A 15,980-nucleotide genomic window follows, 5' to 3' on the forward strand; every position below is an offset into this window, starting at 1 on the left:
CTGAGACAGCCTTGACCTCAAGGGAGCTCTCTGCAGCTGCACTCATCCATTCACAGTGAACAGCTTACACGAGTGAGTGAGATGGCTACACGCATAGAGATCCACATATAGATAGATATTTACAGCATCTATAAAATTTAACTTTGGTCAAAACGGTGTTCTGGCTTTGAACAGATGCCTTCAGAGGACTGCAGAAAACTCTCCAGGAGCACCTTCTGGGGCAGTGGGGTTTATTTATAACCTCCGTACAATGCAAACAAGAACTAGTCAGTTTGACTTGGTGGTGCCAACAAAAGCAGATCACTTTGTAATGATGTGTGATCCATACCCATCTTCTATATAGAGAACCGTGCATGTGTGTTTTCTTTCCAAAAGCTTCTGATCAATGGTTATTCCTGCATTCATTTCAGTCGTCGTTTTCTCACCAAGACCAAGGAGGGAGACGAGGCAGACTGGAATAACAGGTTTTGCAGAGGATGGAAAGATGCTGTATTTTGCCTCGCTGCCTGGCAGGCGGACCCGAGAGCAGTGGACAAGCCAGCACGGCTGACAGGACCCCAAGCAGGGCTCAACGGTTTGTGTGGGGCACCCCCCTCTCCAGCTCTCCCTGGGGAGCCCCCTTCCCCTGGCACTGACGCCGTCCCCCTGCTCGCCCCTAGGCAAGAGCGGTAGATCACGACTGCCGGGGAAGAAGGAAGCGCTGCCCCGCACCAGCCCACCGCCACTTCCACAGAAGACAGAAGAAAGAGCCTCCCCCGCCTCCACTACTCTCCACAGCGCGGAGCCGACCCAGGCCGGGGGACAGGCTGCCCTTGCTCAGCACGACTGGCAGGGACTGGAAGCGGCCCGAACGCTCAGAGAGAAAGTGACAGCCGGAAGTGGGCGGGGCGACCAGAGCCCGCGGGTTCCGGGTCCGCGCGGAGCAGGCCCCGCCTCCCGCTCCCCTCGCGCAGGCCCCGCCCCCTCCCTGCCTGCAGCCGCCTCGCGCCGTCGCCGCCGCCGGGGGAGGATGAGGATGAGGATGAGGGCGCGGGGACGGCCCAGCAGCCGCGGGGCTCGAGCCGCAGCGCAGCGCGAGTGACCGCCCGCTTGTCCCGGGACCCGCCACTGCCGCCGTCGCCGGGCGAGGGAGGCTCAAGCCCGGGCGAGTGGATGCCCCGCGCCCCCGCGCCGCCGCCGCCCGGAGCCTAGCGGCGCTCACTCGCCCGCCTACCCGTCATGGGCTGCTGCAGCTCCGCCACGCAGGTGAGCGCCCCCGCCCCGCCCTGCCCCCCCCCGGCGGGACCCAGCGAACTTGGCGAGGCGCCTCCCCGCGCCTTGCCCTTGCTGGGGCCGCGCTTCACCTTGGCGCGGGCGGCCCCGCACCCTGCCGGGCCGCGGGCGGCGGCGGCAGCGGCCTCGGCTGCTTCGTCGCAGCGGCCTCGGCTGCTTCGTCACAGCCGCTGGGGACGGGGCTGCCCTGTAGAAGCTCCTGCCTCCCTGCCAGGTAGAGGCCGGGCCGCCCTGCGCTGCGCTGCGCTGCCCTGCCCTGCCTGGGGGCAGCCCGGCCCGCAGCAGCCGCTGGCGCTGCCTCGGGGGGTGCAGAAGTAACAGCTGTTGCAGCAGTGTCTGGTGGCGCTGCCCCATGCTGTGCCTCAGCTTGGGGTAATGTGCAGCTAGCTACTCCTCTCTCCTTTATTTGGCTGCAGTGATGACGTGTAGAGGGGGGCACAGGGGTGCACATGCACCCCCTGAGAGCGCTGGCAGTGCTCCCCGCTCAGGTGACAGGCAGGGGGGGCAGGCAAGAGTGTCTGTGCCCCCTACCCTGAATGCTGGCTGGGGAGTGGGGGTGCCAGGAGAAGCGCAGCTGGCACTTCCTGGTCAGCAAGATTGTCTGCGGGGGACACCCCCCCCCCGTGAGATTAGTTGCGGGAGGAACCCCTTTGCCCCATCACTGACTGGCCACTGGGGGGGCACGTGCCCCTCCTGACTCAGGTGGCACCAGTTGCCCGTGTGTTGTTGTCATCTACTGTCTTTGGTTCAGTGCTTCTAACCTTTTTAGACTTGAAGCACCTCTTGGGAAACGCCAGATCGTAGCTTTCATGTATTTTCTGAGTCAAATAGAGCAGTTGTTCAGTGGCAAAGAACTCGGAAAGACCCTGTAGGTTAGGGTGTTTCTCATGTTGTTTGGATTCCTGTTTGAAAGCTCTGGTTTTCTGTGTGTGTCCTTTCACAGCATCTAACGAAGTTAGCTTGGGTGTATAAAAGCTTATGCTATACATTTCTGATGTGGTTAGCCTGCCAGATGCACATCTACCCTGCCTCTTATTTTGTGGATCATGTTTATACAGCGCTAATGTTGCAGGGGATGCTGTGCAGCACCCTTGAAAAGATCTCAAGGTACCGCAGGGTGCTATGACACCTTGGCTGAGAATCATTTCTCTAGACTCTTTCAAGCTAGCTTTCAGTCATGTTTGTGGCTTAAGTTTCCACATTGATGATGTCTCATCTGAGTTTCATTACCAGCTCATATGATCTTCAATCATGGATCAGCTCTTCTGTTTATGAGAACAACTGGTCACATATGGTTGGTGAAATAAGCGATCTCAACTGTGCTGTTAGTCCAATAACAAATATTACTCACAAAAATCCATCCTACCAACCGTTACTCAGTCTTTCTGACTCTCACCTCATTTTGTTTAGCTTAACTCACTTGTCCCTGCTCTGGACCTTAAAGGACTGCCAGTCGATTGAAGTTCTTCGTTTTCTCTTTCTCTCCAGCTTTCAAGTGGTCCTCTCGTCACCAATGACTACTTTGATCATCTCCCTGGGTTTTGGTTGTAGCCGTGTTGGTCTAAGGACATAGTGAGGCAAGGTTCTTTGAGTAGATGTGATACCTTTTATTAGACCAACTCAGTTGGTCTAATAAAAAATACCACCTCTACTCAAAGACCCTTGCTTGATTATCTTCCAGGATTTGTTCTCTTTGTTCCTGTGGAGGAAGTTCCATAGTCATGTGACTTAATTATCCACAACACTGTGTTTTCTTCAAGTCTGCTGCTTCCTGGTCAAGCAGTAATACATTTCCCAATCTCTAGTTTATATGCAGTCTTTTCACTGTCCTCAAACCCTTCTCCCTTTTATCCTGTATTTTTCTTGCCATAGGATTTTAGTAACTTCTGCTACAACTGTCATGCTCCTTCACACCTTCATTTTGTGGTAATCCCCCATCTCTGCTTCTCTTAAGACTTTGAGGTCTCCTCTCCTCATCTTGGCTTCCCTTCATCATCTTTACTACTCCCATCCCCCTTTTAATCTTCCCATCCCTTAAGTAGATTCTTTCAGTTTATTGTGGTCTTCTGGTTCTTTTCCTTCTTGTTGTTCTGACTTTTCTCATCCTTGGATCTGGCAGTCCACAATATCCTGCCTCCAAATATCTCCTTTCACCTTCAGACTTAGTGAACAAGTACTTTACAGTTGCTGCCTTGAGTTCTCTCCTCCATCTCCATTGTGGATTTCTTCCACACGCTGCTAAAACAGCTTACTTTTCTGAGCCAAATCTTAAGGATTCTACTACCTCTTTCTGCTCCCTGCCCTGTGCTCCTTTTATCTCTATTGCTTTTGATGCCATCACTCTTTTTTCTGTTCTCACTTGCCTTCTACAATACTGTTTTCTCAGCCTCCTCTTCCTGTTCTGTTCCTTCTCCTTTCTGTGACTTTGTGCTCCTTCATCTGTATTTTTACTTTAGATGGAAGGAGAGAGAACTAGTTGTAATCTGGCACCTCAAACTGTTTTTAATATCTGTTCTTAAAATATAGAATCATTTAGTATTAAAGGTGCACCGAAACATTGGTCCGATATCGGATCGGCACCGATATAAAGACAATTAAGTGTATTGGAAAGCGGCTTCATGTGGCCATAATTTGGCCAATAAATGCCCATGCATGTGCGCAGCTGCAGCACAGCATGTAGGCAGCAAAGAGCATAGCCTGGCAGCTTGGAGAGCTGGGTGCAGCTGGTAAGTCTGTTGTGGTAGAAGGGGAGGGGAGAGGGAAGGGGCATGGGGCAGATCAAGGCCTCTGTGGTGAGGGAGGGAGTGGGGCTGGGGACAGAGCTGTGGCTTGTTTGGGGGGCATGGGGAGGGGGACGTGGTATGGGGGGGGTGCTGTGTGTCCCAGGATCTGCGCAGGGGGGGCTGGGTCCGGGGCTGCGCCGGGCTCTTCCTAGTGCATGTGGGGGGAGGAGGGCTGGGCTGGGCCGAGCCGGGGCTGTGCTTGGGGGCAGGCAGTGGTGGCACTGGTAAGAGGGCTACAGAGGGGCTATGGCGAATTTTGCAGTGGCTGCTGGCCGCGTCCCCTTTCTCCCCCCCAGTAGCTCCCCCTCTCAGCACCACAGCTGCCCACCCCGTCAGTACCTCGCACAGACCTGGGGGCTCACCAGTGCCCTCCTGGGGTGTGTGCAGTAGCAGGAGCCACCCTGTACCCCCCAGATGAGCCGTGACTCCATCTGGTGCCCCACCCTGCACTAGCTGGGCAGCCCCTGCCCCACGCCCACTTCTCCCTCACCGCAGGGGCCTTGATAGTTCCTTCCCATCCACCACAACAGACCTACCAGCTGCACGCAGCTGTATCAAAAATTGGATCAGGTTCTGCTGATATGTCTCCTTAAAGATCGGCTATTGGTATTGGCCCCCAAAATCTCTGTTGGTGCACCCCTATTTAATTATGTCCAGTGGGGACCAACTTTTTATGGCAGGAATACCATAAATTAACCCCACACCTTCCCTGAGTGCCATTCTGATCCTTTCCTTTTACCCAATTTGCTCAGCTTTCTGCTCTCTAATGAGGCTGCTGCTCTGTGCTGCCTCCTGCCCTATGCTCCCAGCCTGGTCTGATGCTCTGCTTTATGCTTCCTGCCCTGTCTTCGACTGTGTTGCCTGACCTCTTTGCAGTCTGTTGCATGCCATGTGTTGGCCACCCCAGTCTTGTCCAGCCGTCCCATCATGCCATCAGATTAACGCTAATAATATAACAGCAACTAAGCTCCACTTCTTTATTCTTAAACCTCAGTTGTTTCATTTTTGTTATCTTCCAAGCATTGTTCTTTTTATCGAGCCTTTAACTTGAAAGGTGTGTCTGTGTGCATTTAACTCCTCTTTCCTTTATCTCACATGCTAAGTCCAGTTCATAACCTTTTGCTTTTTCCTGCATGATGTGTCTGATATGTCCTTAGTTCTCAATCTCTACAGCTGAAAGTCTCATTCAGGTTTTCTCCCCACCCCCCCAGGTCTTGTCATCAGCTTAGGCCACTGGGGGCCAAACTTTTTTGCTGGCATGCCACAAATTAAATTCCATTCCTTCCCCAAGTGCCATTCTGATCCCCTTCTCCTACCCAGTCTCCTGCTTTGCTTTCTGCTGTCTACCCTGTGCTCCCTACACTATCTGCGCTGTGCTCCCTGCCCCCGCTCTTATTTGCTGTGTCCATGGCACTTGACATATGTGCCACAGGTTGACCATCCCTGGCTTAGGTTAAGGTTTGTGTAAGAAGAGCTTGGAAGGTTTCAAGGAACGGAATGCATAAGCAAACAAAGGACTTCTTTATAATTTTGGTGATGGCCTTGGTTTTACAAACTATAAGAATACACTGCTATAGAGGCTATCAATGACATGCCTTGCAACAACTCTACCCTAAACTCCTGTACTTCTGGCATTCCAAAATGCTTTCTAATAATTTCAAAGTAGTAGTTTTGTTTTCCTTGCTCTGCGGAGAATTTCTGAAACTCTTTTATCAAGGGTCTGTGGCTGGAATGCTCTATGTGGAGTTAAATAGGATACAACAGTCGCACAGTTATTGGATATTTTGCAGTCATAGATATCTTAATGCTTACTATACCAGCTATATCAGCTGTTATGTTCTGTTAATTTTAATCAAGAGGGATGCGGATACCCTGGAGAGGGTCCAGAGAAGGGCCACTCATATGGTTAAGGGCTTGCAGGCCAAGCCCTACGAGGAGAAACTAGAGAACCTGGACCTTTTCAGCCTTCGCAAGAGAAGGTTGAGAGGCGACCTTGTGGCTGCCTATAAGTTCATCACGGGGGCACAGAAGGGAATTGGTGAGGTTTTATTCACCAAGGCAGCCCTGGGGGTTACAAGAAATAATGGCCACAAGCTAGCAGAGAGCAGATTTAGATTGGACATTAGGAAGAACTTCTTCACAGTTCGAGTGGCCAAGGTCTGGAACGGGCTCCCAAGGGAGGTGGTGCTCTCCCCTACCCTGGGGGTCTTCAAGAGGAGGTTGGATATGCATCTAGCTGGGGTCATCTAGACCCAGCACTCTTTCCTGCCTATGCAGGGAGTCGGACTTGATGATCTGTTGAGGTCCCTTCCTACCCTAACATCTGTGAATCTGTAAACTTGCTACTTAACTGGCTATACTTAGACAGAGATTTATAAGGTTCTTATGTAATGTTGACTTGCTAGCTATCTACTAAAGCAGTGGCGGTGAGGTGCAACCTTTTTGGTAGGAGCCCCACTTTAATTCCTTCCCCTTCATGGTCCACTGCTCTGCTTTATGCTCTCTGCCTGATTTCCTGCTCTGCTTTCTGTTCCCTGTCTTCTCTTTGCTGCTTTGCCTTCTGCCCCTGCTTGATCTGCTTTGTGTACAGAGGCTGCCCCTGCCACTTGTGGCATGCATGCCACAGGTTGGCTGCCCCTATACTTAATTATATATCTTACAGCTGAAGTAGCAGCAAGCATATTGCATACGTGCACTGTGTTCCTGGTAACTTTAAAGCCCCACATCAAATATATTATTAAAAACAAAAAGGAAATGGATTTTATAATGTGAATGGCTGACTTTCATGGTTAAGTGAGCTGCATCAACAGGTAATCCCTTGAATAGGATTTAATTTAAAGGTATATTTTGTATAGTAGTGGTGGAAAAAAAAGGCAAATTGAGTTTACTCAGCTGCTATGCATTATGGGATGATGTGTTTTGGAACATTTGTGCATTAAATATGAAATGTTAACTTAAATTCAGATCTGTTACATTTAAATTTCTAAAACAAAAGAAAAGGGAGTGCTTCATTGCATGTGGCACTGCGTAGTTGTATGACTGATTTCTGTGGCGCAGTACATTTCTGTTCACTTAATGCACACAACAGCTACTGATCTATGGCACTGCAGTTACTTTTCTGCATACTTTAACTGCCTAGTATACTAGACCATTAAAACCATCTTGCACTTCTGTATAAAGCAGTACAGTGAGTCTTTCAGTCTGAAGACCAGCTGCTACAGTGCCACTGCTTCCTCATGGTATGAAAGAAATAACATGGCCACTTTTGATATTGCCTGATGCTTTATATATAACAGAGAAAGTGTCAAATCATGGTAACTTTATGCTTGTGCTTAAGGAAGCTGTAAACAGCAGTAGAGGCAGATATTAGGTCATTGATGTGGACTTGAACAGATGTTGAGGAATGAGTAGATGAGACCGTCATCACAGCAGTCAAACTTATCCTGCTTTTCAACAGTTAAATGATAAATGGTTCAAACTTACCACCTGCACTAATAAGCATCTCATGAAACAAAGAGCCTCCAAGAAAAATACCCTAATAGAGAGAAGTCATTTGCCACATTAGTCTGAAATTAGGCAGAAGGCAGGCCATAGTGCAAGACCTCATAGTCCAACTCAGGGGTTGGCTTGCCTTGACTTGTAAGAAGTTAGTGTGCCAGGGGCAGACAAGGGAGCCACAAGGGGCCTGATCCTTGTAGGGGCAGCACAGCCCTGGCCCCTTCCTTGCCGTCTGCCCCGAGGCTTGTGTGCCAAGCAAAATACCTTTGCATGCCATGTTCTGGCACCTGTGTCAGAGGTTACCTACCCCTGGTCTTAAGTTGTTCAGACATAAGCTTTCACAGAGTATAGCCTACTGTATCATGCTGCTGTTCATAGCATCTCTGATGCAGTAGGCTGTAGCCTACAAAAGCTTATGCCTCCGAGTGAGTTAGATCAGGGGTGGGCAAAATATGGCCCATGGGCTGAATCTGGCCCACTGGGCACTTTCATCCAGCCCGTGGGCAGCCACCAGTGCATTGCATCCTACCCAGCCCTTCTGCCCATGAGGGTGGGAGTGAGGCGCCCATGTATACACACCCCTCAACATACCATATTGCACCTTGCTCCCACCCTCATAGGTGGAAGGGCCCCCAGCCCAGCCAGCAGCAGTTTCTGGGCAGGGCTGGTACAGGTGCCATGGGGGGAGGACGGGACACCTGCTTGGCTTCCCAGGTGTTCTGCTTGCTCTGGGCAGCACGTAGGAAACTCGGGGGGGGGGGGGAGGTTGGGGATGGGAGGGAGCTACAGCTGGGCAGGGGCAGGGAGCATAGGTCTGGGGCTGCAGCAGTGTGGAGCCTGCATCCTCGGGGGCAGTGGGAGAGCAGAGCTGGGGTGGGCAGGGTGTGGGTATAAGGGAAGGTCAGGGTGTGGTGGGGGGGTGAAGATCCTCCACATAGTGCACAGTCTCTGCTGCCAGTAGCAGCAGCAGGTGGGAGCACTTGTACCCCGTGCAGGCACTGGCATCTGGCAGCACGTGGCTCCAGCTAGTGCTGCATGTAGGGGCAAGGAGCAAAGCCTGCCCAGCCTGCCTCTATCATGGGGACTCCGCACAGTGCACGTGCAGCTCCTGCACTAATGCAGCTCTGAGGGAAGCCCTGCACTGGAGCTGGTTGCTTTCCTCACCCCCTGCCATGCAGGTCCCAGGACTCTATGGGGAAGCAGAGGGCGGGCTCCCTCCACTCCCACACTGCGTCCACAACCCCTTCACATATACACACACACCCCAACATACCCTATGCTCTGCCATATGCACAGCTATACCCCCTCACAAACCCTCCACCATGCACGCACGTGCGTGTGCCACCATATGCACGCACATCCTCCCGACCATGTTGGAGTACACATGTGGGCGTGAAGTGTATTCTATCTAAGTTTGTGGATGATACTAAATTGTGGGGTGAAGTGAACACACCGGAAGGTAGGGAATGATTGCACGCAGACCTGGACAGGTTGGAAGAGTGGGCAGTACACAATAGGATGTAGTACAAGGACAAATGCAGAATGCTGCACCTAGGGCGTAAAAATATCCAGCACACCTACTGGCTGGGAAATCACCCTCTCAGCAGCACAGAAGTGGAAAGAGTTCTCGGACTCCAAGATGAACATGAGTCTTCAGTGTGACGAAGTCAACAGCAAAGCTAACTGCACTTTATCATGCATCAGCAGGTGCATGACTAATAGAGCCAGGGAGGTGATACTTCCCTTCTATGCGGCATTGGTCAGACCGCAGTTGGAGTACTGCGTCCAGTTTTGGGCGCCATACTTTAATAAGGATGTGGATAACCTTGAGAGGGTCCAAAAGAGGGCCACTCGTATGGTTAAGGGTTTGCAGGCCAAACCCTATGAGGTGAGACTAAGGAACCTGGATCTCTTCAGCCTCCGCAAGAGAAGGCTGAGAGGTGATCTTGTGGCTGCCTACAAATTCGTTAGGGGGGCACAGCAAGGTGTCAGAGATGCTTTGTTCACCAGGGCGCCTCTTGGGGTAACAAGGAACAACGGTCACAAACGGAGAGCAGATTCAGGCTAGACATCAAGAAGAACTTCACGGTAAGGGTGGTCAGAATCTGGAATGGGCTTCCAGGGGAGGTGGTGCTCTCCCCTACCTTGGGGGTCTTTAAGAGAAGACTGGATAGGTGTCTGGCTGGGGTCATCTGACTCGATGATCTGTTGAGGTCCCTTCCAACCCTAGCATCTATGAATCTATGAACCATACCCCACTCACAATATACAAGAGTAAGTCTTTATTTTTGAGTTATTATGCAATCCCCTCTATATACAATATGCAAACACAAATCATGACACACATTTTTTGTAATAAAATTAAAATATAGTAGGTGTTTGACTTTTAGTGTATGACCTGGTATTGTTTTTTCTGGTTACAAGATGGCAGCCCTCTCTTCCCAAAAGGCGTATTTCAAGGGAGCAAAGGCCATGGGTTAGGGAGGCAGGACTTCTGGTCCCAGTATGGCAACCAGGGGGCAGGGCACCCATCAAGGGGTGGGGCTACCCATGTGGCCCTCAAGATTCCACCAAAACTTGTTAAGCAGCCCTCCAGCTGAAATAATTGCCCACCCCTGAGTTAGACTGTAAGGTGCCACACTGCCCTGCCTTCTGCCTAACATTTTAGTAGAAATCCTAGAGCTGTGTGGCCTCCTCTCAAGTCTGCCCTGGACATCTTATCAGGACTTTTAAGCTCCCATTCTTTTTTTGTACTTAATCTCATTACTGTCCAACAAATTCCCCTTCTCCACCTCACTCCCAAATCCTTGCTGCCTGCAATCACATAATTTTATAAGCAACTTTTTCTGCTTTGATTATAAAGGAAGGTACTTACATTGCGTAACTATAATTTTTTTTTCTAATTTGCTGTTTAACATTAATGCTTAGTTCTGTCTGGAGTTAATTTAAAATATGCTTGAATTATCTTTTTGTAGCTTTTTTTTAAGTATTTGTTTTACCTTCTCAGAAAATTCAATGGCTGTTGTGTTTTTTCTTCAGACTTCCTTAAAATGATAAATCTTTCAGCTGAAATCAAGGCTGGGAAGTTTTAGCCTCCAAGGGAGTTTTCCTTTGGTGTGGAGAGGGTGGTGGTGGTGAGTTTTATTAAATCATTTTGGAACCAGTATATTGTAGGCTTTTGTTCCAGTGTTCAGTCTACCTTGTTTGTGGAACAGCTCTATTTTAAATCAGAAAGCTGCCAGCCTTAAGTGTCTATTCTGTACTCTGGAACTGGCTGTTTTTCTTTATCCTCCTGAAGAGAGGGTATTTTTTTTTTCATAATATGGTGAAACTGTTGACTCTCTTTATTTGTATTCATTTCTTCCAAAGGTGAACTTCTCAGCTTTTGTAACAGCACTTGTCTCTTTCCGCTTTTGGCTAATTGTAATTTTGGGAATTATTTTCCTGACATACCAGATGTGATCTTCACTTGCAAGTTAATTTTGAAGCAACCCTGTATCAGTATATCTCTCTTTTTTTTTAAATTTCATTGCTTGGAGAAGCAAGTAGATAGTGCTGTCATTCTCTTCAGTTTGTGCTTCTAGAAGCCTGTTGTACAGAGTAGGTAACAAAAATATGTCAGCCACTGATTAATTCTTTTTTTACCCTGATTACTTGTTCATGGTCTATGCTTGTAAAGGGTTTATTTGCACTATCTTACCACGTGCTATAGGGTATGATTTTTTTATTGTCAGAAAAATTGGAGAAGTTCTTCTAGAACCCATCTACCTTTTGCATTTGAAATCATCTATTGAATCTCTGCTCATCCTGAGTGTTGTTCCGCAGAAAGGGCCTGGGCTGCTAATGTTAACTAAAAAGTACAGAATCTCTTTTATATAGTATAACCTGAGAAGGCAGTCTTCTCAGGTTGCCTTCAGGCAGTATAGATCCAGACTTTCCTTTTCAAAGTTCCTTTTGAAATCACAATTTTGATTCCTTTTTTCTGTATAAATCATCAGCCACTATCCTGAAAATTAGACATAGATGCTTTATACGGATATTTGGAAGTTAAGATTCCAAACTGCTTTTCACAAATGGTTTTTACCAATAGCTATTATAAAGATATCTGCTGAAATGGGGTATTGTCATAAGAAAAATGCAGTTATTTTAAAGTCAGATTTGTGACTTGCAGCTTGCTGGGTAAGTAGTAGTTCTGTTTTGCATTCTTGAACACTGTAACTATAACTCGTTCTGTTGTCTAAGACTTACGGTTTTCCAAAAGGAGCACTTAAAGTCCTGTAACTCGGACAAGTGATTTCACTTGTTGCTTATTCATGAACTGTAGAAGCCATTTTAGTGTTGTGGCCCATGTCTGATGTATTTTTTTTCATTAGAATGGTTCCCCCTGCTCCTGCCATTTTTATGAAGAATTGTAGAAATTGCTTCTTCCCCTGAGGCAGCGGGTTCATCTGTGAAGCAAGGAATTGGTTTATTCTCCCCACAAATCAGGCAGAGCCCTTTTGCTAAAAGTCCTTTTTACTTTAATTGCCTTTCAGAGTTCGCAAGCTTTGTTTTCTCTCTCTCTCTCTCTCTCAATCCTTTTGCTTTAATGTTAGAACTTTGGACCTGTAAGGTAAGGCAGTTAGAATATATTGGTAAATGCAAATGAAAAATGTTTAGGGGGGAAAAAAAGGAAATCCTATAAAACATCATATTTCCCCAAATCCAGTGACAGGAAATGAGCACATTGATGTGACTCTTTCATTTCTGTGGTGTTTCTTTCCTTTTTGCACAGTTGTTGCTCTGTCCCTCAGAGCAGTCTGAATCCATATAAAGCATTCTCATTCCCTACCCACCTTGTTTTTGCATTTCATTATGCAGTGATATGGAACAGTGCACATGGCTTAGGTAAGCAGGATTTGGTTCATAGTACTGAATGCGGTGTCACACATTCATTCCCAGAGTGATACTTTTTGTTAAAACATACACATACAGGATTACAACTTCACAGTGTAGAATCTGGGGTTTTACCTTTGAGGGAAAGAGGTCTTTAGAAGAAATTGCAAAGGCAGTGTAGCAAGAACACAACTTTCAATTGTTGTGGTATAAAGTTTTTAAGACTGTCCTGTATAGTTTCATAGTAGGTAGGGTCGGAAGGGACCTAAGCAGATCATCAAGTCTGACCCCCTGCCATGGGCAGGAAGGAATTCTGGGGTCAAATGACCCCGGCTAGGTGATTATCTAGCCTCCTCTTAAAGACCCCCAGGGTAGGAGTGAGCACCACTTCCCTTGGAAGCTGGTTCCAGATCCTAGCTGCCCTGACTTGAAGTAGTGCCTCCTGATATCTAGCCTGAATCTACTCTCAGTCAACTTACAGCCGTTATTCCTTGTTACTCCCAGGAGTGTTCAGGGGAACAGGGACTGTCCCATAGCCTGCTGGTCCCCTTGACCAGTTTGTAGACGGCCATCAGATCCCCTCTCAGCCTTCTCTTGTGGAGGCTGAACAGGTTCAGGTCCCCTAGTCTCCGCTTATAAGGCCTGCCTTGCTGCCCCCTGATCATGCGAGTGGCCCTCCTCTGGACCCTCTTGATGCTGTCCACATCCCTCCTGAAGTGCGGCACCCAGAACTGGATGCAGTACTCCAACTGTGGCCTGACCAGTGTTGCATAGAGGGGGAGGATCACCTCCTTGGACCTGCTCGTGATGCATCTGTGGATGCATGACAAGGTGCGGTTAGCCTTCCTGACCGCGTCCCTACATTGGTGGCCCATGTTCATCTTGGAATCAATAATGACCCCAAGATCCTTTTCTGCCTCTGTGCTGATGAGAAGGGAGTTCCCCAGCCTGTAGGTCTGCTGCTGCTGGTTCTTTCTCCCTAGGTGCAGTACCCTGCGCTTGTCAGTATTGAATCCCATCCTGTTCTCATCCGCCCACCCCTGTAACCTGTCCAGATCTAGTTGCAGCCTGTCCCTCTTCTCCAGCGTGCCCACTTCTCCCCACATCTTAGTGTCATCCGCGAATTTGAACTTTTAAAAATTCTTATTAAAAACTTATTTAACTTTAAGGCTAGGTACAGACATTCAAAAAGCCTGAGACAGAATTAATCTAAATTTATGTCGTTTTCTGTATGCAGCAGTTTAAATCAGTAGCAAACAGAACACGCATTTGTCCTTTTTGGGGCGGGGAGCAGGGGGAGGCAGGCAAATCTTAGACTGGGCTCTGATTTTCAAACGTGTGTGTGCTGAATTTCTGTTCTTTTATAGGTATAGCCTAGTTTCTGATTACTTATACCAGTAAAAGTGTAATGTCTGTACCTGACTTAAGAGTAACTGGTGACTCCTTGAAAGAAGGTGGCTTATTTTTATTTTTATTTGTTTTTTTTAATTTATTTTTATTTTTAATTGTTTACTAGTTAGGGGGGAAAAGTGTAGCACTGTTTTTAATATTGAATATAAAGTTGTCTTCCTAAAAAAAATAAAATTGGAAATAGTAGAAAATACAGAATGGAACCATCACCATTGCATAAATCTTTGGAACAGATATGAAATGTTTTGTTCTTTTCACTGTCTTGAAGGTCTAAAGTGTAAATTGTCAGATTTTATTAAATGCTCTTTTTTTCATTGACAAACCAGTTTGAATGGAAGACGCTTTGAAAGATTACTTAACAAATTGCTTATAAGCATCTGTAGTAGGTGGCAAGATCATTATTTCTTGCAGCAGTACCGTGCAGGTCATAAGGTCTTGCAAAACCTGTGATGTTTTGTGTCCTTAAGTTCTAACCTTAGAAACTGGAAGTGTATGAAAATTTTCTTCTACTTGATTAAGCTACTCATCAGACTTTAGGGGAGTGCATAGGGGGATGGCTTTTTTTGTGGTGGCATTCTGAGGTGTCTAATTTGATATTTCTGTCAAGCTATTTTTTTTCTTCATCTCATATTTCAGCAAAGTTTAAAATCTATTTGGAAGCAATTGTAGATTACTTTCAGTTGGGTATAGTGTTTTATTCTAAGATTACAAATATATTTGGGATTTACAGTCTCATAGTAAAAATGAAAGAAAAGGATCTGGGTTATGCAAACTTAATTTTGCATCACTTAATGAGAGAGGTTTGTTTAGTAACTGCAGAGATATTAAGAATAAAATGTCCTTTCTTTTCAGTTTAGGTCAATATTAGAAATTGTCCTTGAGAAATATAAAATGAATATCAAAAGTGGTATGCCCATAAGCTGGTGGTGGTTATCTGTCATTTATATGGAATATCTTTATTTATGAACAGTAGTCTCTTCTAGCAAAATGCTTGCTAATTTCAAATGAAGCTCTTCACACGCCTTTGTGGGGGTTAAAGATGTTCCTTTCCTATTAATAGGACTTTGTTCCTTTCAAATATCAGCTGGTAGGCTGGACTACTGACTAATCAGTATTAGGTTTTGAGGTAATTGATAGGTATAGTTGTAATAGAAGAGAAGGTTGCTCTTTACTCTCCTACAGAATAAAATAACAAATGAGCCTTAGAATCCGTGTTCAATGTGAATTGACTACAAAGGCTGAGTGGAGTATGGCATACAAGACTCTGATTATATGGCAAATCAACTCAGATTCTAACCAAGACTTTGTGTATTTTAGTCATATTATGTCATCAGTGATAAGTTAATCTTTGAGTGTCAGATTATGTGCTTTAAACTCTATTTAAATGCATTAAAAACTTGTAAATAAAATGCAAGCAGTAAGGGGACTTTTAATGACATAACAAGTACAGGAGCATTGAATTACTGATTTGCTTAGTTTCTGAAGAGGAGCACAGTGCAAGTCATTCATTTTGTTTTCTGAATAGTTTCAGAATAGTATTGCACCATCAGTTCCTTGAAGCCAAAGTTAAGTGTTTATGGGCATGCAGAACCTATACCTGTTTAGTGGAGAGAGCCTTGTAGAACAGGTGTGATATTTTGTCATTTAGGTCCAATTCAGTGAGCATAGCAAGATTAAAGGGGTAGAGGTTGAGGAGGCTAAAGTCCTGACAGAGGGAACAACATTACAGTAACATCTGTGAGTCATGGGGTATGGTGCAGGGGAGGATTTGAAGCCACGCAATTAGCCTTTAGGCTTTGGGTGCCCTGCTGGGCACAGTGGACTATAGGGGCCCAGTGAGGGGCCCGAGGATGGAGGGTACTGGGGACCCTAGTGGGAGTTCAGTGGAACCCGGGCCAAGCAATGGTCCATGTGCAGCCTCCTGATTTATCATTATTTACCATCAAGGCATGGTAGGTGAGATGGAAAGTTGCCCTAGGGGTGGAGTGGGGCATGATTGCGGAGTCAGGAGGGGGCATCACAACCACCCCTGGGACCCCAACATGCTACAATCATCTATGTTTAAAAGTAGCTTGCTTGCATAGGCTGTAGACTAAGGCCAAGTTAACACCAGAAAACTATGCTGATAAAATATCTAGTAAG

The 15,980-nt window shown here is 47.0% G+C and overlaps 1 protein-coding gene across 1 annotated transcript in view; it reads left to right on the top strand.

The window, feature by feature from the left end:
• The first annotated feature begins 954 nt into the window (after positions 1-954).
• The window catches only part of SLC44A1 (solute carrier family 44 member 1), a 109,219-nt gene continuing 94,193 nt past the window's right edge, over positions 955-15,980 (top strand). The window contains exon 1 of the mRNA XM_014596182.3: positions 955-1,245. Coding sequence (XP_014451668.1) covers positions 1,219-1,245 — 27 coding nt within the window. The 5' untranslated portion in view covers positions 955-1,218. The remainder of the gene's footprint in view (positions 1,246-15,980) is intronic.

Source organism: Alligator mississippiensis, chromosome 3, assembly GCF_030867095.1.
Source record: "Alligator mississippiensis isolate rAllMis1 chromosome 3, rAllMis1, whole genome shotgun sequence".
NCBI classification, from domain to species: domain Eukaryota; kingdom Metazoa; phylum Chordata; order Crocodylia; family Alligatoridae; genus Alligator; species Alligator mississippiensis.